At 48.6% G+C, this 25,148-nt stretch overlaps 1 protein-coding gene across 28 annotated transcripts in view; it reads right to left on the reverse strand.

Annotated features, from left to right (window-relative positions):
• The window catches only part of LOC120825067 (nuclear factor 1 X-type), a 98,393-nt gene that overhangs the window by 7,851 nt on the left and 65,394 nt on the right, over positions 1-25,148 (reverse strand). For 6 of the 28 annotated variants that reach the window (XM_040186415.2, XM_040186414.2, XM_078080219.1 and 3 more), the window contains 8 exons: positions 13,909-13,971; positions 13,511-13,585; positions 13,135-13,258; positions 12,653-12,688; positions 12,216-12,343; positions 11,500-11,574; positions 7,468-7,596; positions 3,672-3,841 (listed from right to left, as the gene is read on the reverse strand). In XM_040186415.2, the coding sequence (XP_040042349.1) occupies positions 3,672-3,841; positions 7,468-7,596; positions 11,500-11,574; positions 12,216-12,343; positions 12,653-12,688; positions 13,135-13,258; positions 13,511-13,585; positions 13,909-13,971 (800 nt within the window). Of the gene's footprint in view, positions 1-1,838; positions 1,987-3,671; positions 3,842-7,467; positions 7,597-11,499; positions 11,575-12,215; positions 12,344-12,652; positions 12,689-13,134; positions 13,259-13,510; positions 13,586-13,908; positions 13,972-25,148 lie in introns of all 28 variants that reach the window. The other 22 variants (XM_078080216.1, XM_078080217.1, XM_078080213.1 and 19 more) reach the window with 7 other exon arrangements.

A 25,148-nucleotide genomic window follows, 5' to 3' on the forward strand; every position in this document is an offset into this window, starting at 1 on the left:
TTCCCCAGAATCCGGCTGCGTTGTTAGTCACAGGCGCTCCTCAGCAGCCCCTGGCCTCAGTAGTAAGTCTCCATAATCATAGAAAAACCACCGTGGCCTTAATAACAGGGTGTCCGATGGAGGAACTGTGCTCGTCACCAGTGGCGACCAATGCTCCACTCGCGTTTAATGGGTTGAGAGGAGCCTCGTGACCACAAAGGGACACCGTTCGGTGACGCCACAGGATCAAATTTAGGGCAGTTGTAATCACTTGGACTCCAACGTGGCGGCTGAGTGGAACTTTTTGCTGTGCATTACTTAACTGAGGTTGAGGGGATGGGGGTGTGAGGGAGGGGTGACATTGACAGGGCTGAAAACTGATACATGACTGAGGGTGAGAGTGTAGCATATGCATGTGTGTGCCTTTATGAGCGTAACTACCATTATCTTGAGACTCAGAGACAAAATTAGAGAGGATCAAAAATAAATAAAAGAAAAGAAACACAGTGATAACAGTCACTGGAATGAGGAGAGAGACGGAGAGGTTGATATTTATTTATATAGATCTTCATATAAATAAATAGTGAAATAGTGGGGAGAGGGGTTTGGGGGGGGGGGGTGTGATAGGACAGGAAGAGGAGAAAAAAGTCAAAAACAAAAGGAGGAGAACGGCCCCCGGTTGCTCCGTCCAGTGCCCCCGCTTGGTGTGCCTCTCCCGTGGCCCGACTCTCGCTCTGCACCTGCCTGGGTGGAACCAACCAGAGCCTCACCGCTCCCCCGGTGACACTCCTCTCTCCCGCTCCCCCAGTAACGCACTAATTAGACCGGTTTGATTCCACTCTATCATTCATGTTAGGAGAGATGGGGTCGTTCTTGTTACTCTGTGATTTCCATGTTTTTTGTTGTTCTCAATTTTTAAATTGTTGTGAGATTTGTGTGAAGGTGGCGAGGGGATTGGGTGGGTAAAGTGGGGCATGATGTTTTTTCCCTCGTTTTTCTTTTTGGAGTCCACGCCAACTGCCCTAATTTTGTTCCCTTAAAAAAAAGAAGATAAAAAGAGAGAAATAAAGGAACAAAAAAAAAACAAAGAAAGGGAGGATATGAGAACATATCAAATAAAGAGGGCAAAAAAAAGAAAGGAGAAGAAGGAGGTCGATTGAATTGCCGCTGACACGGACAGACATGCAAAGTCTGCCTCGATCAAAGGCTGGTGACTACAGAGGCAACGTGCACAGGGCCCTGCTTGGCTCTGCTCCCCCAACTACACAACACATCGATGGAAGGGAGAGAGGGGGGGAGAGAGAGAGAGACTACACTTCACTGTGGTGCTTGCAGGAAACCAAACACCAGGGAGAAAAGAGAGAGAAAGAGTTAGTTTTCAGGAGAGAGAAGGAGGAAAGTATAGCTGAGGAAGGAGAAGAAGAACTAACTTCAGAGCCAGAGAGGCAGATAGGAAGCTTAATGGAAGATCTCTGGTTTGGCAAAGGCGTGACTTCTGCCCCGACAGAACTGGATCTGACTGGCACAGTACAGTGCGGCGCTTATGGCGATCGGTGACGTAGGGGTGAAGCTCCTGGGCCTGCTGAGCGTTCGACTGACGGACTGCGACCCTACTGGAAGCAGAGCACCAGCTAGACTGCGAGAGACTTCGGCGGGCATCGTAGAAATCCCGGGCCGCTGATGTCTGGGACGGCCGCGTCTGTGCCAGCCTAACAAGCTTGATGCGGCGGGGCTCGGGAACGGAGGACAAATCGGAGCTGGCTAACCTGGTGGAGGCTAAAATCTGGAGTCCGCGGGGAGGCTGGGGCAGTAGTGGGGGTTTGGTGGAGGGTGGTAGGAGTGGGGAGGGGGTGACTTACACGGAGATGCGGGTGAGCTGAGTCCGCCGTCAGTGGGCGTGCTGATGATTTTAGAGTCGGGCATGGGGAGGGGCACAGGGCGTGCCACCGGGGGTGGCGGGGGCAGCAGGAAGGAGCCCGGCATTTTGCTCTGGCCACCTCCATTAGGCTGCAGACGGACCATACAGACAGGGTGAGCATGACACACCCCAAGAATATACAGTGCACAGGGAGCCACACAACATGAAGTAGCACGCGCACACACACACACACACACAAACACACACACACACACACACACACACAGTCTCAATGTGAGACACTCATATATAGACAGATGCTAACAGTGTCCAAACAAGTAGTCACGCTCAGAGAACCGAAAAAAACCCAAGAGAGATCAGCAAAAATAAAACATCAGTCTTTGTGAGGTAGATAAGATGTGGAAAAGTGATGAACTTTGCCAACACACAAGGGGAAAAGAAAAATGGATTTGTACACAAGAGAAGTTATTATTGCGTAATCTAGGAATAGAGAAAAAAGAGGGAGATCCGCAATGAGAAAAGGGTGTGTGTCTGTGTGTGTTCAGTGGATGTGCAGCCTCATAATTCACACAGCGTCTTCAGTGTGTGTGAAGTAATGAGAACTAATGAAAAGGGCCTGACGTGTGGTTTCAAAGTTGCTCAGAAGGCCAAGTTTACAGTAGAGGTTTACAGTGGTACCGGCACCCTCCACCTCAGTGGGCGTGCCTGGAAACAATCCTGCAATTCCGCTTATCTGCACGTTCGACGTTCAGTTACGAGCGGCCCGTCAGTCGGGCCTTTCGAGGGTTGCACCTCCCATCACCGCCGTTCTACCGCCCGCAAAAAAACTCAAAAAGCCCCCTCCGGGCTCCAGTTACTTTCCTCCTCGGCCACTCATAAGCACCTGCTGCTTCCCCCCCCCTGACCCATGCGCCTATGTCCTCATCACTATCGCCGCGTGGACGTCTGTCACGCCGCGTTGCCTTCAGGTGAATCGGATTCGGTTACTTGTGCTGCCGCCATGTGTAGAGGAAATGATGGCAGGTCAAGGAAGGGGGCGGGGAAAGACGCGCCCCTGCAGAGAACAGCATTTCCAGAGTGAAGGGACGTCGCTCACCGTGGCGGCGGGTCAATGAGGGCTTGCGAAATGGCCATTGGAACGCACCAGTGGTCTTTAATGTCTGCTTCGGTTGTCTTCCAGGGAAAGTTGGATCTCCAGCCCCAAGCCATACATGACCTGTTCGATTTTTTTCCACCCTTCTTCTGACGAACTGTGGGAGTCGGTGTGGCGCGATGCGCCGCTGAGCGAATCAGGCATCTAATGTGGTTTGGATGAGGAGTGTTAGTTTATCTGGCTGCCTCCTCTCGTTGATGGGTTTGCCCCTAAAAAACATTTTCCCTCTTCCTCGGCCAAGTTGCTTCACCTCATTAAAATGCCGCCGCTGGTCACATGACCTCGTTGCTCATGCAGTGTTTTCCTTACCATTTCCCTACGCACTCGAGGGGTGGGGTTTAACATTCACAACTCTCCACTGCTGTCTCTGCCCCAGCAGGCACACACACACACACAGGTGAGCACCGTCCCACCGGTAGACCGAGAGCGCGCCTCCACCCTAAGGCTGTACACCTACGCATGTACACCTTACACAATAGGACGGAGCGGGAACTCTGCGTACAGTTGTGATACTGCTGTTTCCTCGTGTCGCACCTCCTTCACTCATTTTCCACAAAAATAAAAACGGAACTCGTATCAGTGTGGTGGACTTTTGCACCGCATACCCCCCCTGCCCTCCCCCTCCCTACCCCTCCTTGGCTGAACCCGCAGAGCACCTACCTGTGCGCTGGGCTGGCCTGAGCCGTCGGTGCACACAAACTGCACAAACTCCTTAAGCGGGTCCTGGTGGTGGTGGTAGCGTATGGTGGGGTGGGTGAAGTACGGGCTGGACTGCTGGATGATGGAGGAGGAGGGGAAGTGCAGAGCTGAGGCTGAGGCCCGGGGACTCCCTGAGGAAGGAAGAGTGAAAGAGGGGGATAGGAAACCGTCGTGGTAAAGGAGAGGAGGGAGAGCGAGGAGACGGGAGACCAAAAGGAGGACAAAGAGAAAAAAACAAGCGCACAATGAGTCTGGGGTCATTTCATTGTTTTCTCCTACTAACAACACAGAACAGATGTTCAGCACACATAACACTATGCATACTATGATATCCGATTAACATGCACACCTATAAGGGGATTTAAAACCATGCATTTGTTTCAACAAAGCACCGACGCAGCTGGCGACAATGACCAGGTTGTCACAGCGTTGGAAATAGCTGTGACATTCTCTTGTGGGTGACTGACTGAAGCTGTTCCTACCTACAAATAACTGGCATTATCCCTGGCTATTGGGCAACATCTGGTGCCATTCGTTGTGTGAATCAGCCAACTAGATTTCTCTGAACCTCTGGTGAGCCTGGCACCAACACACACACACACACACACACACACACACACACACACACACACACACACTCACACACAAAGGAGTTGTTACAGTACTTTCTGCCTTCTGCTCCTTCTCAATTTCTCTCTCCAACACACACACACAAACAAATCATTGGGGTTTGACAGCGCAACACACACACAAACACACACACACACACTGGTTTCACTTTTGTTCTACTCAATCAGCACCATATCCTCACTGCGCGGTTCTGCCCAGTAGTTTGTAGCTTGAGAGAAAATCCCCCCCCCCCGCTTCCAACCGACCACAAAACGCCTCCCAGAGACATTAGTTAGCCAGCAAGCCAACCGCACACACACACACACACACAATAGGCTCCACTGCCTGTCTTGTCTGTTGAGATTCTATGGCTTTGGCAATTTGGCACACCAAAGCAAAAGAGGCAAGCTGCTAGGTGAGCGGCAGCCTGTCGAACGAGCATCTGTGACCATGTCTGTCACCTCCCGTCTCTTGCGTGCACAAAGTGTGCGACGGCCGCTTCGCTCAAACTTTCGCAGTTTTGGGTGTTCCTGTGATTTTAGTGCTCGAGTCTTCTGCGAGTCTCTGTCTGTTTTTCCTTGATGCCTGTTTGTCCGTCTGAATGCGCTACTGTATCTATGCGCGTAAGTTTATGTGTGTGTGTGTGTGCGTGTGTGTACTCATTGTCACAATGGCGGACTCTCCAGTATAATCAGACAACAGTCAGTCTGGCAGCGCTCCACGTCAGCCAAGAGCCAAAAACTGGAAATAAACCATGCAGCCTTTACTCCTGAACACCCACACTCACTAGACCTACACAACCACAGCAAACAGCTCGGGTCCATCCAAGGCGAGCGCTGATTGCTAACTGCCCCCCCTCTCTGTCTACCCCCATTTCTCTCTCCATCGCTCTCTGCTTCCCCCGCTCCCATCGGCCTCCAGTCTCTTTATAGAACCAAGGCCTCCGAGGGACATTCCATTTGGACGGCAGCCATTTTAGCACAGAGAGTCCTCCGTGAGAGTGTAAACGCACATGCACACACACACGGGCGCACAAATGCGACCATGCAGGATCCCCTAACACGGCCTCATTACAGCCTCTCTGTTACACGAACACCCCTCAGCCATCGGTGCACTCTGAAGAGTGTGAGAAGTTAGTTGGGGAAGAAGGAATACCTGAGCCGGTCCCTCGCACCTCTTCAGCTCGCGCACTAAACAAGAGGTGGAGAAGAAGTAGGGAAGCGATTCAAGTGCAAAACTCTATCCGGTGTTTTCCGAATCCTCTAAAGGGCACAGGACCGCTCCGTGCAGATGAACAACAGCGTTTAACGGTGAGAGATCCGGCCCGGTCCGTGCTTTATAAATTCAATATGCCTCAGCATGCAAGGCAATGAGTCCAAATGACCTTTACATGGTAGATCTGGTTTGGCTGTGGACCAAACCATCCCTCTGAGAGACAAATGGAATGAGAGGGGAGGACATATTCATTTCTTTGAAAAGTGAGACCAGCCTACAGGGACTTTTTGGCAAACTTGAGATCTTGGAGACTTTGGGAATTCTCTGACTGGAGATGGAGAAACCATGTTGGTTATTGTGTAGGAGCGAAAAAGCTCTTATGAGGAGAACTTGCCCTAAATACCTCTCATGAAACAAGACCTTGAAAACAAAGATACTAAAAGAATTTTATCCACTGCTGTAATGTGGGCTCAATTGGTCCCAGGTCTTTCAACAAAAGTAAAACTACAATTGTGCCTTCGAAAGTAAAAAACCCTCCACACACACGCATTAAAAAAACGACACAAGGAAGAACCCTAACTAAGATCTACTGGTTGTTGGATGTCTTCTTCTTACGTATACAATTGAGTAGTTTTTAATCAGAACATTGAAGTGCACTTAACTTACATTCTTTCCTAAAGCCAGCAGGGGGCGACTCCTTTGGTTACAAAAAGATCTCAGATTGTATGGAACATAATTTATTGCCTCAGTAAACAAAATAAACGTGGGTTTATTGTCTAGTTTCAACTCTATTTCAATAAAGCGTGATGCTCCTTTAGTCGCAATGGTCCCATTTAGAGTGAAATGGAGGATATGCTTTAGTGTGGGGCTCCCTTGTGTAGGTTTCTACCACGGCAACCGCTTTTGTGCGTTTTCATTTTACAACTTTAACCCTCTCACAGTGTGTGAGGCTCGACCCTCTCGTGTCTCTTCTGGTTTCAAAACGGTAAAAAATGACTAAACAATCACGGTCAATAAACAGTCAATAAAACAACGAATGGCTTCATGGTGACTTCATCCACTTCTTAAAGACGGGGGAAACTGTCTGGTAACCGGATCCAGAATCCATCAGCTAACCCGCCGCTCCGCCCGCTACACAGAGCGCCGCTCGCTAGTTCCTTCAGACTGAATTGATATTCAACCGTGTCACGTGTCCAAATTGCACCAACTTCGACGAGGCACTCGACAGGGTTCTAAGCAGAACCGCCAACCAAGTGTCAGGTAGATCTGACACACACACACAAACACACACACACACACACACACACACACACACGGACAGAGACTCCTTGCTTTCTACTTAAATGTCACTGAGCGTTTAGTCTTCTTACTAAATAAATTAAAGGTCAAAGTGGGCTTATAGCTCCATCTGGTAAATGAACACACCCGGCCAAGTGCGTTACATGGGAATAAACAGCTTTGTCAGTTTAAATGCAGGAACATTACAGTGGATGCATGAAGCAGTAAGATGTGAGGCAAATCAGTCACAAAGGCATGGCGGCAGCGATGGTACCATGCAATGACAATATTAAAAACACAAGAGGCACAAAGGTAATGGTCAAACGAATATGGATGGATGGAGAGAGACTGAAAGAGAGGGAGAGAAATATATGCCAAGCCATGATGACAGCAGTAACACTGAACAGGTGAAACTCTGCGGGCAAATTTCTTCTCAGCAGTTGCAGCTGTGGGACTTTAAAGTTGTATTTTGGACTTTAAAGTTGTATTTTGGTTCCAGGTATGTTTAGGACTTTTATTTTCAGGCAAGCGCTGGTACAATTTCCTTTGTTTTGGCAATTCTAGCATCACGTTTGACACTCCCTTTCCTTCTCTTTCTTTTTCAGGTTCTATGAGGGGGAGTCGGGGTTGTTGGGTTCATGGCAGCGCTTCTCACCTGGTCTCACTCCTGCCAGCACAGGCAGCGGGTGGTGTGTGAACGCCATGCGGGGGGACCTCGTCTGGGAAGTCAGGGCGTTGAAATCAAACTTCCCCGGCTTCTTAAGTGAACCAGGCGAGGACAGTCCTGGCAAAAAAAAAAATGGGATCAACAAAAAAAGTGGGTGGGGGAAGAGGGAGGAAAACAGAGAGGTGGTTTTAATCAATAAAATTGTTGCTTCTTTTATTGCCCCACTAAAGAAATATATATCCCTCTATATATATATATATATCAATTAGATTGTTGAAGGGGACCCCCGATTAGTTTATTTTGCTCATTGGTTGACGGCAGTGCATTGATCACCGTCCTCCTGAATAGTGGCCAATGGCTCCTATTAGTTTCAATGACTCCAGGCTGTTACGAGTCATTCAGAGATCTACTGCAGGATTCCCAGCATTCTAGTCGTACACTGAGGGCTGAGCCGTATTTCAAATCCTAACTGCACGTCTTCAAAGAAAAAACGGGGAGAAATATCAAAAGCCAATTCTGGATCTGGTCTTTGTTCCGGAGCCAAAGCACATCTGTCGCTATAAAAACCTCCCTGTGCCACTGTATGTTTTTGTTCTTTTTTTTACTTCACTGTCTCATCTCCTTCTCTCTGTTTCTCTCTCTGCCGGGTGCCAACTGCTGGCTTTCTCTGCGTACGAGCGTGGCGACCGTGCAGCCGCAGTCAGCGAGTTGCGGTCTGGCTTGGGTGCAGCTCACGGGCTGGCTGCACCAGAAAGAAGGCTTCATTCAGAAATAGCACACACTGTACAGTATGGACACGGCAGCTGCTGAGTGCGAAAGACAAGCAGACGGACAGAGAGGGGAGACAGAGGGAGCGGGAGAGAGAGGCGAGAAGGACGTGGGAGACATGGAAATATGCGAGGGAGCGAGGGAGCGAAGCGGAACCTGTGAAAAATGCAGCAGCGGTCTTGTTTTTCAATGCGTTGCTCTGACGACATGTATGAAATCGGAATGTCGTGAGATGTTAAATATGGTTATTATCTCTCGCTCACACACACTGGCTCACACACTCAACGTCTATACGGCACAAGCGCGTGCCCAATGCCACAACGACGTTTAACTGATGAAACAGTAAAAAATGTACGTTCTCCGGTAAATTCTCCTCTAATCCGCCTAACAAGTGAGTGATGTGATGCTGTTCCTTTTCAAACTTTTTTTTTAAGACTTGTTTTGTAGTCTATTTCTGTGGCCCCCTCCGCATCAAACAAGGCATTAAATATGATTCCTCCTCAGTTCTCCAGCTGGAGAAGTGTGAAAGTCTATGGGAGTGTGGGGGCGTGCAAAACCTTCCCTCCCTGTGAGAAAGAGTTAAGTCTCAAGCAGGTGGGAGTGAATATGTGTGAACCATTTATGTCTTTTGCAGACATATATTTCTTCTCCTTTTTTTTTCTTCTTCTCTGCCCCCACTGTAGCGGGAGTCTGGGGGCGTATTGTACTGTCAGTCAGATTCCAAGCATGAAGACAACCCCCATCCCAGTTCTGACACCAACAGTTAGCAGTGATTGCTATGACACGGTCACAGTGGGGGGAGCGAAAACTGAATAAAACAGTTTGCAGGGAGACTTAAGACTTATGCTCTTTTATTTTGGAAGCATAAAATGGATCTGGAGTATCGACCTCAGAGGCTGTAGGACACAGAGAACATCAGATGGACGTTGACATCTGTGTATATGGGACGTTTCAGCGAGGCGCTAACACCGTGGGAATGTGAAAGACGGTACTCGGGTGCTTCAGAGACTGATCTGGTCACAACTGCACTGTTTCCTCTCCTGGCAACCCTTAGTATTTCACTGGCAACCAATCAAGCGCTCCCAGGATGACCCTTCTGTCTCTTTGCACTAACAGGCCTGCCACCAGATGCGCCTCAGAAGCACACAGACGCAGACAGACACACACATACACACAGACACAGAAGGAAAAGACAGGAGATAGTGGTTTAAACAAGTGGGGGAAAGTCAGGGAATTCTTCTCCCCCGGGTGATTTAAACCACATATGCACTTCCAGCCATACGCCTCTACGGGCCTGTAACATTTAACTCAAAGCACCAAGAAAAAGCCCCCCACCACCACCACCGCCGCTGCCGCCAGTCTCTGGTGTCCCAGCAAAATCCACAATCATTTGGAACTAATATGAAATCCTGGTAGTTTTTGCCTCCACTAACCTCCCCCACCCCTCTCCCAGCCCCTGTGGAGCAGATGTCTCTTGCATCCTCACGGATCCCAAGGCTACACACACACGGAAACACCATCTGGGACCATGCTTCAGCTGTGTGTGTGCGTGTGTGTGTGTGTGTGTGTGTGTGTGTGTGTGTGTGTGTGGGGGCCGTGTGATAGTGTGCAAAAATCTGTCATGTGTATTTCAGTAAGCAACGGCTTTTGTGTGATTCGTATGTATGGATGCGTCTTCATGTATCAGCGTGTGTTGGTGATGGAGGGAGTCGGGGGGAGTCGGCGGCGCTGTGGACAGACGGCGAGGCACACCTGTGTGTCAGTGTGTTGACGATTTTTTTAAACAATTCTTTTTTTTTTTTTAAGAAGCCCCTTGGTTTGTTTGTTTGTAAGAGCGCTTGTGTGTGTGTGTGTTTGTGTTTGTTTGTTTACCGCCCCCCCACCTGGGCGGGAATTCCCACATGAGCTTTGCCTGTGGCAGGTGGGAAAATTTGTGGAAAGGAATCGTATACACACTGTACCGAAACCAGTCACTCTGTACTCACTCCAGTCCTCCATCTCCCTTCCGCTCTGGCTTCTCTCGGGCGTGGAACATTTTTTTTTGTGCTAGCTACTGTTGAAGAATTTAAGAGAATATATCCAAACCCACACATGACATGAAAAAAAGGGAAATGGCCGATAATTACAAAAGCTTTTCGCTTCCTAAATCGTCACTTGGATTTAGTAAAATAATTGGGTAAAGGGTCCAGATTTGCACACTATTCCACACCTCAATTTGCCAAACTCATTAGGAGGCGAACGCGTCTGTGTGTGGTGCACTTTGCAGAGTAAGGGGGTGGTGGACACAGTGAGGAGGAGAGAGGGAGTGGGAGACTGAGGAGAGAAAAAATAGATGAGGCTCTGGTGCGCGAAGGCGTGCAGCAGCCCCTGTTGTGGCTCTGATGAGCAGCCTCTTAATTACATTTACAGCTAAGTGGAGCGGGAGCAGGAGAGCAGCCGCCGAGCCTCGAGTGCGCGTAGACCCACAAAACCTAACCAGGGCTTTTGGCTCCTCTCGTTCCCATCCCGATAACCCATCTCTCTCATTAGCTACCCTGAGTTGTCCTCTCTTCCCGCTCTCACCTCCCACTTGCCTGCTTTCTGCTTCTCTCTCCTCCTTCTCTCCTCCGACATGTTTTCTCTAAACCCCCCCAAGGTCCCTCCTGCTGTACACGTTTTCAATTAGACAGCAGGGAGACGGGAATGGAGGGTTGAAGGGAGGAAGGGTTTTACACCTCTGATCCACAGCCGGTAAGCGTCTTAATGAGGGATTTGAAGCGAGGGAGAAACGGGACGACAGAGGGATGCAGGCGAGGCAGACACCTGAACACCTGCAGGGGTGGGCAGCACGATAAGCATGTGCTTCGAAGTGCGAACGTCTGCACGCGTGGGGGGGGTTAGAAGTGTGTGAGCGTGTCACTGTGCATGTGCACACAGCGTGTGAATGAGCCATTTGGTGGTGTCAGACATCTGTCAATGGGTGGAGGTAAAGCCGGGATGGTGCATGTTTCAGCCTCAACGGCAAGATGAAATTCCTGATCAAAATCAATCCGACAATCGCTAAAAATACGGGTATCGAGACTCAAATATGTGGTCTCATTTAGCGGGACCGTTACCACATACACATACAACATTAACACACATACACAGTATATATTATACACATTATTTGTATGTATAGAGAGAGAGAGAGAGAGATACAGAGGAATGGCTACATGAAGGCTGATAGATAGCAAGCAAGTATCAAAGTAGTGTAATCAATGTTGTTCTAACCATGGTAAGGAAACTGCACGCCATCGTTTTCATGTTTTATCTTCCTCTCCTGCACACTCGCCAAATGATGCTGAACTGAAAGTGGAGAAGGGTATTGTTAACACACAGGGACAGCGAGAGAGAAGGAGAAAGCGTGAATGACACAACATCAGTTAAACTGGATGAGGGATTATGACTTCAGGCTGAGGATGAGAAAATGTAAATAAGTGAGTTTTATATTGGGTTGTTTTAGGGGGGGATTACTGAGGAGGAAGAATAGAGACGTTGGTGTCCATAAAGCTGAATCACAGAGGTATGGTAGTTACGGCCAAAACAATAGAGACACCGACACGGAGCCTTAATGCAGGCTGCTTCATCCATCTTGGCGTTGATTTTAACAATGTCTGGGGCTATTTGGCGGCTTGCATTTAGCACCATTCATCCAGGATGAATTCAATTTTTCTGAGGTTATAATAATAACAACAGTTTTACAAGAGGTGACCAAAGAAGGCCAAGACTGTGATTTAAAACATGATGATGCTTTTAAACCCGTTTACTGAACAGTGGGGGGAGACGGATCTGAGATCCTGGGAGGTGATGGAGGTAGGGGGTGTGGAGTAGAGACTAAGTCAGGCGGAACCACCAGTTTGGACTTTGTTGGTGGTGGTGAGGTCAGGCAGTAGTGTGTTAGTGGGGGACAGGAGTGGTGCTGGATAAAGGAGGGTCCAGACGGGTACCTGCATCCATGTCGTTGGGCCACGCACTGGACTGGGAGGAGCTGGCAGCAGGCGAGCGTCCCGGGTAGAAAACCTCATCCGTGGGACTCTCCAGCTCACTGTCGTCTAATGACTTCCTCTTGGTAGAGCTAAGGTCACAGGGGAGCGAGGAGGAGAGGTGGGCGGAAAGAGGAAGAGGGAAGAGGCATGATTTTATTTTACATATGTGACATCAGGGAATGTGTGTGTATCACGGATAAAATAGATCATAGAAAGAATCATAGAAACAAGCACTTAAACATTACGGCACAGACGCAGCATGAGAGAATAGTGAGGAAACAAAAAGGAAAGTCAGGAAGTAGAGTCTGGCACACAGGAACACTCTCTCCCTTTCTCACTGTGTGTGTGTGTGTGTTTCTGTGCGTGTGTCTCGTTAGTTTGTAGGTGTGCATAACTACCTCCGTGGAAGGTTTGCGTACAACTCCACCTCAGACCTAAAATGCCAGCAGACATCCGAGGTAGGAAGGGAGAAAGAGACAAGTTAAGAAAAAGAGCATCACACGTTCATAAAGAGGAGAGCAGCCAATATGGACACACACACACACACACACACACACACACATACAGTATATATAAAAAGGTTTAGGACAGATTCCAAGACTGGGAATGGACTGTGGCACTACATGCCATTTATAGCCAGAAAACTCAATGAAAAGCGGCACCCTACTCGCCAGTAAAGTCATCCTTGCGGTACGAAGCGATACGCGGTTGGCAGATATTACTGTGAATTCACACTTCCCTCCGCTCTGCCCTTGGCTTCACAGCCAGTCCCATACCAAGGTAGCACTGCACTACCGCCACACGGCCTCAGGACTCGACTAATGCCGGACGGCGGTCGCTCGTGGCAACACGCAACGCCGCCTGACACGCGCCGCTGTACCTGGTAGAAGGAGGGGAGGTGAGCGAGCGCCGCCCCAGAGCCACCTGGTTTATGTTGTAGTAGCTGGGACTGCTGTCCAGGTCAGCCAATGAGAAGTTAGGACCTGACGCCGTGGCTACGGGTGCTGATGGGGAGAGGACCAAAAGATTGAGTTGCAAGGAGAAAAAATAGAAAAATGGGTGAGGATATGTACAGATGGGAAAAATAATCATCCATAGAATTACATTGGGTCTCATTGTGCTTCCATGCACGGGTTTGAACATTATGAGAAGGTGATCATAATGGCATAGCTGCAATTTCTACCTAACTACCTAATCTAACTAACCACAACACAAATATGCTTGAAGCCACAGAAGCCAGTGTGGTGCTTACTTACTCTGCGACACTCTGACCAGCTCTGCCACGTTCCACACCCCCGAGGTGACAAAGCAGTCCTGGAAACTCAGGTGCCCTGTGGAAAAGAGTTATGTGATCAGGACAGACACGACGAAGCTTTGCACTAAAATAGCACCGCATCAGAAAATCAGCTAATTGTGTTTAGAACAAAGAAAGATTAAAAAACAAAAATTGGAAACCCTGAAAAATAGCAATCCCTTCGGAAGGCAGCCATCTGCAACTTTGTTTGTGGAACAACATCTGTGCCAGTGTGTTTGCTAATTGGATCCATAACGGGAATATGTTAAGACTGATAAGCATGATAGAATCAATTCTGGTATGCAGATTTGACAGTGTTTGGACATAGATCTGTGTGTGTGTCTGTGTGTGTGTACCTACCATTGGGCGGTGGTTTGATGTCTGTGTCCCCCTGTTGGCTGGAGCTGTCCGATTGTCCGGATTCTGCACAGAAACAGCAGCAGGGGAGGAGAGAGAGAACCAAACGGTTAGGATCCGGTTTGCATGCTACAAGAATAATAAATAAAAATACAAAATGAAAAACATACTTGTAAGTGCACAATGTATCTGTGATTCATAGCTGTGCATGTGCGTCCGTGCTGCCAAGGCTGTGATATTTGAGGTGTGAGAGGAAACAAGAGGGACTTGCAGTATGTGCTGGAGTATGATATACATCTTGTGTGAATTCACGCATTTCTTTGTCACAGTCTTATATGGAATATTTATAATAATATATGTTCTTTCCCGTCCTCCATTTGTCCCTGTTGACTTAAGGTGCAATGATTTACAGTGTGCTGCCATTTAGTATCTAACCACGCAATCATATCCCTCGCCTTAATCCTGTTTAATACCTTCTTTCTGGTAGGGATTTTGTCTGCGTAAACAGAGCACCTCACACACACACAACACACACACAACTTTCTCTCTCAAGCTATTCCTTTCATTTTTGCTTCTCCCTTTAATACATGATGTATGCTTTGCATAAACACACACACACACACAAACACACAGACGCTGGGTGAAAGCTGACCATGCCAGTCCTGGCCGACAGTCTGTTTGAGGTGAGGCAGAACTCTTCCTCTTGGGATCAAATGACAGCAGAGCAACACGCACACACACACACACACACACACAACACACACACGCACCTGTTATGACTGGTTGACGAAAGCACTCACATGTGCAGACACAAACACGCCAAGTCTTGGCAACAAAGGGCCACAATTAGACCTGGAGGAGCTGCAGAGTGAAACTCGAGTGCTGAGAAAAGTCGCTCTGGAGACAGCGTATGCTTGTCCGGGACGTGGAAACGGAAGATGTCCCGCGTGTGCATGCGCGTGTGTGCGTTTACAAATACACAACTCAGGATGTGTGTATGCTTCCCGTGGATCTACACGCGCCGGGACCCCGATGCTATTCGGCGGCCATTCGGGGGCCTCTCTCTCGGGCTGCCGCTAGCTAGCACGCTAGCTGAAGGAGGTGTTTATCTCCAGGCTGTAGGTGATAACAGAGCACGCGGACTCTCTGCCAGCAGCACTTGCCTTGCAGCCACACTAAGCCACAGATTACTGAGGAGAAACAATAACAGACCTGTCTCGCTGCCTACGAAGCACTGCTTATCCACAATAAGGGAGAGAGGGAGAGAGAGGGAGAGATGGGGGAGACAGACAACGGCTAGAATGGAAGAAATGAAGAGAGCAGAAAATGAAAAGAGGGCTTCTTTTTTCTCCCTCTCTCCTCATGCAGGATCTCTCGCTGCTCTCCCGTCTCTCTCTCTCTCTCTCACTGGCTGGGTGTAATCCTGGCAGCCATCTTAGAGCTTGGCAGCCATCTTAGCATTGGCGGTAGCGCCACATTCCAGCTGACTGACGGCACTCACTCCAAACATACGAGGCTGCGCCCCCCCCCCCCCCCCCCCACCCCCAGACGCACACGCGCGAGCACCCAGACATTTTCACACACAGACGCACACACTCCTACGTGGACAAACAGTGAGGTACACACTCAAAGAGTAAACATATATGATGGCCAATGAAAGCTGTTGAGAAAAACAACCCAACTTCACTGGACCTTTTGCCGCCATGTAGTATTTCACCACAGGGCTCTACAATATTGTAAACGCCCCATTTCTCACACCATACATGCACTGGGCAGACGCACAGCCACCTTACTGTATTTGCAGTATGCTGGAGGGATATCTGAGTCTAATGCCGAGGTCGCACGGTACGCTTTGCCACCACAAACAACACTTCAAAGGGAACGTACGACCTCAGCCGACAAAGGTCACGTAGCCTGCTGCTATTAGCTTATTGTTGCTCTATTGTCACTTTTATATTTATACTCAAAGGCGCAGTTATCTTCTTCCAAAATATTTTTGTCACTGTTGCGTAAAATCTCTTTACGTCCTGCGTGCAATCAACGTGTCAAATCGAAGACAAAATCCGGGCACTGTGACTGTAGGACGCCCGTTTAATTGTGTCATTCTAACGACTGGACAGCCTACCTGCGTCTCCCACAAGCTACCTGCGCAACAGCCGGGAGTAACAACAATAGCCACGTTTGTTGTTTTGAAGGGCGACTCAAAGTGACTTTCGTTTGTAGTGCGGCTTGATACTGTAGTTGGTAAACACCTGGTTGCTAGTTTCTCTGGTAACTGTCTTTTTGTTTTACTCTTATGAAGTGTGGAATGTGTTTGTCTGGAAAATGGTTTTAATTTGTCGGTTCCTGGTACTTGCTAAATGTTACAAAGTCCTATAACTCGTAGCAAGTTCAGACCTCCTTATAATAACATATTTACACCATGAAGAATTATGTAATTAACACTGTGGGAATGGTATCTTTATTTGGGCACCATAATTCCGTGATACTTAGTATCATTTAGTGTATAACACAATAAGTAATAGAAACCCTAATTAAACGGCGTGCTGTTGGCCTTCAGGCAAGACCGATCAATAAGAAAACATTTAGAAACCAGAGCTTTTAATGCTTCTGGCTCCATTTCTTTGCGCTCAGGCCGCTCAGTCAACTAACACAGCGCTACATCATTGATTGGAAATCAGTGTCACCGCTGTCTCCAACGGTGCATCGTACAGCTGGATAGACAAGCGAGGAGGACAAGGAGAAGGTGGCAAGACAGAGGAGGACTGGTTGGTGTTTATCACCGCTTTGCCAGCTGCTGCCTACAACAGCAGCGGCCCTGCCCCCTCCCTCCCCAGCCTCCTAACCACACATCCAGGCCCTTATCTTCCCACCGCAGCCCCCCAAAGCCCTCCCTTCAGCTATCCCAATCATAGTCCTGCAGTCCCCTTTGGATACCCCTCCACCTTCACCGACACCAACCCCATCTCTAACCTTTCAGCCTACCCCCTCACACCAGTGTATTGAAACAAAAATACGCACAGATTAAACATGTTTACTGTTTGACCCGACGTTGTGCAGATACAAACAGGAAGCACATGTAAAGGCACACCTTTTTGATAACCACTGTTTGGCAATCGCAATTAGACATTGGAGGATTGACATTCATCGTTTTTGTCTGTAAAAGTGTTGGGTTGTTGTACTGTGTCATCTACTCCTTTTCCCCCTGGTTTTACACAAATCCCCAGTCCCTCCCGGCCCTGGATGGCAAAATTCACTCAACGTGGCTTAGTTCACGACTCGTGCACGAAAAACAGTTTGCGATGCAAGAATTTTGAGGTCGAGAGCAAGTAAGACATTTTCAGCAATCCATCAGAATAAAACTCATTTGAAAGTTGCGCTTCTGTGCCACAAAATCCAGCTCTGTATTGTGGAGCCAACATAAGCGAGACAGCGAGATCCAGTTCCAGTAAGATGAAAGGACCTGAATCGCCTTTTTGGTAGCGGTTGGCGGCGCAAACCTGCACTGATATTGAACCAAAAATTTGAAGGAGCAAGAAATATGAGCAGATGTTTGCTCACATGGAGCCCTTTAGCACATGGCGCGCGGATACGTGGTGGTGAGTCCTTTTTCTTACTCCAGTGATTCTTTGCGGCTGCTGCTTCGTGACGGCCGCTGTCATTGGTTGCTGATTACAGAGTTTCCCTGCAGGCTTCGGGGCAACTCTCCCGACCCTCACTGCAATCAACACAACCCCCAGTCATCGTGGCCTTGATAGACCATGATGTGATGTGCCCCCACCCTCCCACACACACTGTGGGTGCTTTCTCCCTCTCACGATCCATTAATTAATTCAATCCGTGCCGTATTTTCCTCCTCATCATTCTTCTGCTTCTTCTATTGCTTCTCTTCCCCACTCTACTCTTTTCCCCTTGATAACGTGCTGTACTCCTAATCGCAAGAGTCATACAAAAACAAAGTGGCACCGACCACCCAACCAAAAACCAAGCCACCGCCCATCCAACAGTTGTGGATTAGGTTGTGGCTCAGTGACCTCTTCAGATCGGGAGGTTTACTGACGGAGATTGTGTCATGTCTGTGACTCCTTAAGCTAAAGATCAAATTTAAGCTCAGTGGTAAAAAAAAAACCTCAAAAAAAACAAACATATTTTACCAAACAAATTCATGCACCCTACAGTTAAAAACAAAAAATCAACAGATTGAATTTATTCATGCAGAAGAGGAATGCTGATATAAACACAGGATGAAGACCAGAGTAAGAGCCGAGGTTAAAATATGTGAAAGCGGGCCCTGCAGTGGCGTGCCGCTGTTTGACAGATGCATAAACAGTGATGGTCATCTGTGAGCGACTCATCAGTACACGCACGCACGCTCCTTACATCAATGTACAAAACCAACAAGTGTACTCTGTGGCCAAATCCAACCAGCGCGTGTCCATATGCGCAGTGTGCGACTGTCGCTTTTAGACAGAGATTTCCCTCCTTGTTGGAACAAATGTCAACTCCACATCCCCCCACATCCCGCCTCCACTCCCCTCTGCTCGCTTCTCCTCCCCAAAATACAGGATAACGCGGTACAGCCTCCCAATTGGGTTTCGCTTAAGAGGTTTATCGGTATGTTGCTAAACATTCTGACCTTTTTTTAATCCTTAATGCGCTTAAAATGTTCAAAACCCTCCTAATCCCCCCGGCTATCCCACACAGATGTTCACTCAGCTCTTTTATTGGACATTATTTTATTATTTTTTATTTATTTATATATATATATATATTTTGCCATTTTATACTTTAATAATTTAAGTATGTGTCATATGAGGGTATATTTCTAGTTTTATGTTTACAACTCTTGTTCCTACTGTGTGTGTGTGTGTGTGTGTGTGTGTGTGTGTGCGCGCGCAGTGACGATGTGAATGTGACCATTTGAAATGAAAACACAAATAGATTTTATAAGGAAGTGAAATGCAGTATTACGTATAGCAAACACTGTTTGCGTAGTATATTAACTATGTATGCACAAACGTTTGTGTGTACGCACTGGATGTACAAATCAATGCCAGTATGTATGTATGTATGTATGTATGTATGTATGTATGTATGTATGTATGTATGTATGTATGTATGTATGTATGTATGTATGCTTGTGTGTGTTTGTGTTTGTGTCCCTGTATCACTGTGCCACTGTGCCAGGCAGGCTGTGGGGTGAGGTGGTAGAGTAGGGCTCTGTGTGTGTGTGTGTGTGTGTGTGTGTGTGTGTGTGTGTGGAGCAGGTGTGCCTGGCCGCCCTGCGCAGCTTGCTGCCCATCTGTGCTCCCGTCTGTGTGCCGCCTGCGCCCACGCTCTGCCAACAGCACCGCACCACGGCAAGAGAGACCCAGGAGAGAGAGATGGGAAGAAAAAACTAGAGATGGAGGGGAGGAGGAGGAGGAGCGAGTGGGTGAGGATGGGGGGGGGGGGATTACAAGGCTGGGAGCATGGAGGATGGGAAACGAGCAGAAATGCATTGGGAGGGAGGGAAGAGGAGGTGATTGTGGGTCGAGATAGATTGCGTGAACTCGCAGGGAACGGGCGAAGGGGATGATAGTGAAAGGGTGGGGTGTTGAGTGGCTGGCTGGATGCCCATGCACCCCCTCCACCCCCCCCACCCCCTCCTTATTTATTCTGCTCACTCCTTCCCGTTGTTCTCCCCTCTCTCCATTCATCCTCTTATCCTCACCCCACCATCACCTCTTGGCGGCTGGATGCAGATTACCGTGGACCTGTGTCACCACATGGCGTAATGCGGCTGCATCACTGGGTGGAGACCCGAGCGCGGGTCCTAAAAACTGGGTCCCATAACTGTTCCTCCAGACATGTTTTATCCAAAGTTTATGGCTTTGTGAAGCCACCGGGGTATTTCCAAACCGCTACAATATAAGCGAGGCTAATTACGAGGTTGTAGGCGCAGAGGTAGAATCCCCAAAACGGGACAGATTATATTAAATTAGCCAGTACCCAATGGCCAACATAAATCAATTTTGGGAAATACCAAGAGTGAGACAATGGAACAACCCAAGGTGTAACAATTATAAAGATCTTAAGTGCTTAATTGCTGCAGAGCTTGTGGTAAAAAATAGAAAAAGGAGATAAAAAGCCATTGAGTTTTGAGTTAAAAGGCTGAGCTCATTCACTTGAGGCATTTTAAGCCAACCGGTTACTCAGAGGGGTGTAAAATGACTTCCCCAGAGAGTTATGAACTTAAGTACAGGATGTGTGAATGCACTGTTCTGTGTGTGAGCATGAATCACGCCTGGTTTCACACATTCGTGTAAAACTCTCAAAGTGTAAGCTGCATTTGTCCCTTGTTCCTTCTAACTTAGGCGTGTTTGTCCCGATGACATCAACGAAGGTTTGATACTCGACTCCCATCATTGGATCATTTTGTTCTTTTTCATTAAAAAGGTGCTCTCAAAGCCCAGTTTATCGAGGCTTAAAATATTTTCATTCATGTCGCCCTCCTCTGCCACTTCGCTGCATTGAGCCGAAAATGAGTCAGGGACTTAATATCCGCACTCGTGCCATGGCTTGTTTCCTTAAATCGCAGCGTGTGAAACAATGCACTGCCGCTATTTAAAAGCTTGTGAGCTTGTTCTAGGTTACGCATATTGAAATATGAAACCGCCAGGATTAAAACGGAGTCAGAGGAATTATTTTTGTCCGGACAGAGGTTTGATGTACGGAATTCCAACTACAGTTTAACTACAGCCTGTTAACTGTATTAATGTGATGAACATTGATACTGCAAACACTTGCCATGTCAAAAGTCACATCCATGTAATTTATAATCCAATCCTTTGAGATTTCAGAGCACAGCAGTGAGCTACATGCTCTGTAAATAGCGTGTGGTGCAGTAATGTCCTCCTGAGCAGAGCGGGAGTTTACTCTTTGTCTGTCTGTCTGTGTGTGTTGTAAGCTTAAGTGTATCCTAAGAGAGCCAAATAAAAGCAAACTCATTCACAAGGCTCTATGCAAAACTACACTAGAACCTACATTATATTGTGTGTGTTGTAATTTCCCTTTGACGCTTGGTGGTGAAATAGTAGCATGTGTGTGGATAGGCAATGCTGTTAGCATCCCATTTGGTTACTGTGATCATTGCTATGCGACGCGGCAACAGAGGCCTCGGTCACAACTCTGATTCATAATTAATATGGAGAGTCGAGTGTAAATGAGATTCTGTGCATTGGAGTCGTGCTGACAAGACTTGCTTTTGGACAGACGCTCAGAGTCCTGAAGGACCGCTAGGGCTCAAGGAGCAGAAGTCCTACTTAAACAGACACAAGAAGACACACACACACACACACACACACACACACACACACACACAAACATGCAAACACACACTTGTACAAATGCACTCCTCCAGCTGACACGTGTCAGGAAGAGAAAGCACACAAGGCTCTGATATGAAGTGTGCCCGACTTAGCTGATTCAATTTGAATATATAAATCTCCTTGACGCACAGAGAGTTTGCTGAAAAAGTAACACTTCGCATGGAATCCCGAGGACGTATTAAACAGAACATGTGGATGGAAAATGTGGACATGCGCAGGAGTGTGTGTTCAGCGTGTGTGTTTAAACCTGCGTTCGCTGCCTGTGATCCGGAGCGTTTAACGTTCGTGTGCGGCTTCATTAGCAGAGGCTCAAGCGTACAGCGTGTGTGTGTGTGTGTTGGAGGCTAGGGGCCCCCGGCACGGTTCACGACCCAGCCTAACAGAGTGTGAACGCCCCCCCCCCCCCCCTCCCCGCTGAGCTGATAGTGATATTACTGTCCTGTGAGCGGTGTTGACAACAGCATTATTACCCTGTCAACCTCCATCTCCACTCAGCTTTAAAGGCGTCAGCCGCGTGGGGGCCCGGAGCGCGCCGAGGACCGGTGTCTCCACGCAGCCCAAATAAATACAGCCGCACAAAGGCCGGAAAGGGAAAGAGAAAGGGAACAGGAGGGAAAAGGGTGGGGGGGGGGGGGGGGAGTGGAGGAAACTCTCTCCACTACCTCTCACATGATGCAAACATCAGGGGAGGGCGGACCCCGTGGAACGGGGCGGCTGCAGCAGCAGGTCGTCACCACCGGGTGGCGTTTTCCTGGCACATGCGGCGGCGCACAGGGAAATGCAAATAAAGCAACAAGGCCCTGGGCCCGGCTCCTCAGCTCGCTCAGGCTTCCCTCTCATCCACTGTGGCAGACAAGCAGGCCAGAAACAGAGTGAAAAGGGAGACAAAGAGATGAAAAGGGAGAGGGAGAGAGAGGGAGAGATGTGACATGAACAAAATAAAAGTGAAATATGGAGCTGTGAATATTACTGAGATGTGAGCGGGAGTTTATCCCTGCTGCGTTTTGCCCTTTAGATATAAGAGATCCAAAACAGAGCAGTCAAATGAAAGGCTCTCGAATCAACTTTCCAACTGCAGCCGAGCGCCGTTACGACAAAGAGGCAGCCTGAGAGGGGACACATGTGAGCTGGAGGGGGGGTGTCGAGGCGCTGTGACAAAACACATGTTTGCAGAAAAGGAGAAGAGCAATGATGAAGGCAAAAACGGGAAGGAAGCGGGGAGAAGAGACCCGACCAAGGGAGAGTGGCAGGATGCACGGGGGTCAGCGGGGGCGGTTTTACTTCAAGGAGAACGGCGGTGAGGGCAGCTTGGACGTGGCGCAGAGGGAGCGCGGTGCAGAGGCCCGCGTTGAGGCTTGGATCCCTCGGTTCCCTCTTTCTCCTGGCCCAGACACACACTGAGGGTCTTTGTGTTGGGGGGTCACACACTTCCCGTCTGGCCAGCATAGGGGTGCATCAAGGTAAGCCTCTCCCATGTTGTCCCGCTGGAACTGTCTTTGTCTCTATTCCCCCTCTCTCTCTCTTGTATCACCCTTCATGTGTGTCTCTATCTTCTGCATCGACACGTCGGCCCCTCGAGTTTTTTTAAACGGGTGACGTGTTGACCACCTGCTTTCTGCCCACAAGCTTCCCTATTTAACATTATATTTGTGGAGAGTGTAATTATCTTTGTTTTTTCGCACATTATTCTCTTCTCCACACGTTTATCTCCCCGAGCTATTTGCATTTCTTTTCAAGTCACATAAAAGAAAGTGAATTACACTAATAGAAGGCTGGTGCACTTGCACAGCCAAGGACATGTCGATAAGAGTGAGAAAACATCCTCAACACAGAGACGCACACGCGCACACACACGCGCACACACACACAAAGTGATACTGAGTGAGGTTGCCAACTCCTCCAAAAGCACCAGCGAGATAACCGTGATAACAAACATTGTTCCTGCAGCCAAGTCTTTTTCTCCCGAGGAACACTTCAATGAAAACTCTGCGCAAATGTGCCACTTTATGAACATAACAATACGTCAGTAAGTCAGCTGGGTGAATGGCGTGCACTAGAAAGACAGAGACCCAATTACAGAGCATCTCTTAAGTTCTTTCCTCTAGAGAAAATGTAACGATGAAAGCCGAGACAGAAGATTTCCGTTTGAGCGCGTCTGAAAATAATGATTGCTCTGCTGGGAATGCAGAAAAAAAGACATAATCTAAATCATCTCTGTTGGGAAAATAACTTTTTCAATAAAAGGAAAATGAAGTCATACATAAAAAAAAAGTAATTTCAACAGGCAGCGCCACACGCTGCCATTCACAGTAGGTGTTCAGGACGCCGTGGCTCCCTTCAGGGCTGTTAGCATACAGCACACACAGGGGCTGGACGCCGACACAATATGTGTCTCACTGGGAAGTAAGAACAATCCAAGTGACTCAATCCTGTCAGTCTGTGCCAAGAGGACAGAGGGAGGGTGGGAGGCAGAAAGTAAGAGGGCTGTGGGCGGGCGGTGGGGGATCAAAAGAAGAGGAGGAGCACGGATGCTAGCAGGAGAGCAGGAAAGGAGCTGTTGGCAAATCGAGTGAAAACAGTGAAGGACACAGAGGCCGTGTATATGATATTGAATGTATATGGAGGAGAAACGCCAGGGGAGCGAACTTTATCAAAGAGGTCACGCTGTCACGTTGACAACACACGCACACACACACACAGACAGAGGAGCGGAAGGACGTGGGGCCAATGCTGCCAAGCGGTGGTCACCTTTGACCCTTTGGCACCGGCGCTGGAGATGATGCCAGCCAGACAGCTCAACGCAGGAAGTAGAGCAAACACTGTGTTTCAATGTGCTTATGTGCGCGCGCATGGGAGTTTGTGTGCGCTCGGGGGTGTGAACACACACTCGCAGACACGATGTCAGACCGTACGAGCCAATGGCGGCGGAGCTTGACGGGGTTGACGTCCGCTCATTTTGCGCCGTGTCAATGTGCATCGGCGAGACGAGTGTTGCTACGCAGACGGAGGATTAGAGGCCACGCGGGGAGAATGTGGGAGGGCGACGGAAGAGAGGAAGCGAGGGAGAGGAGAGCAGTTGGCAGGAGGACACGGCAGAGCAGTCGGTGAACTTGTGCCCTTGAGTGAGCCGAGCTGCCGTCTTAACCAGCCTGTCTCACCGTGCGCGCACTTGAACGACGCAAACACACAGCGTGTGTCGTAGATGAAAGAGCCAGTGGGTTATCGCACACACACACACACACACACACACACATATACACACATCCGTGCACGCTCTTGAGGCGCTCTTTGTCCATTGTGCGGCCGGGTGAGGGCAGAGGGGGGCGAGTGGCGAGGGGCAAAGGGTGAGGTCATGTGAGGGAGCTGGAGCCAGGCGCCACGGCGAGCCTGAAGTCAGTCGTGAGTCTCACGGGGGGACGACGGGCTGGTGTCTGTCCGCCTGCAATCTTTGCTTCAGGTGAATGCTGCGTGTGCACGGATGTTGATTTGATTAATAAGAGCGAGCTCTGCATCAACAGCTGGCTGCAGCTAAACATTCCTCCTAATGGCGGAAACACGTGAACCCATCAACACCGTTAAAAACAACAATCCTAAAAAGGCCGACACGCAGGTGGATGAACATCAAGGCAGCGACTTTGGTTCCTGAAAAGTGCCCAAAACGAACGAGAAGAGGGTGACTGATTGTACAAATAAGTCAGATCGTATTGAAGTCTACAATGAAAATGACTACATTGTCCAGTAAACATAGTTAAGTTGTAGAGTTTATGGTCTCTATCTCTGTTTCGAGTCTTCTTGGACACCCGATGTTCATTTGGTCCATTTAAAATCCTAAAGCGGCTTTAGGGCCGGGCAATGTTGTGATTGACAGCTCTC

This window comes from Gasterosteus aculeatus, chromosome 9, assembly GCF_964276395.1.
Source record: "Gasterosteus aculeatus chromosome 9, fGasAcu3.hap1.1, whole genome shotgun sequence".
Classification (NCBI taxonomy): domain Eukaryota; kingdom Metazoa; phylum Chordata; class Actinopteri; order Perciformes; family Gasterosteidae; genus Gasterosteus; species Gasterosteus aculeatus.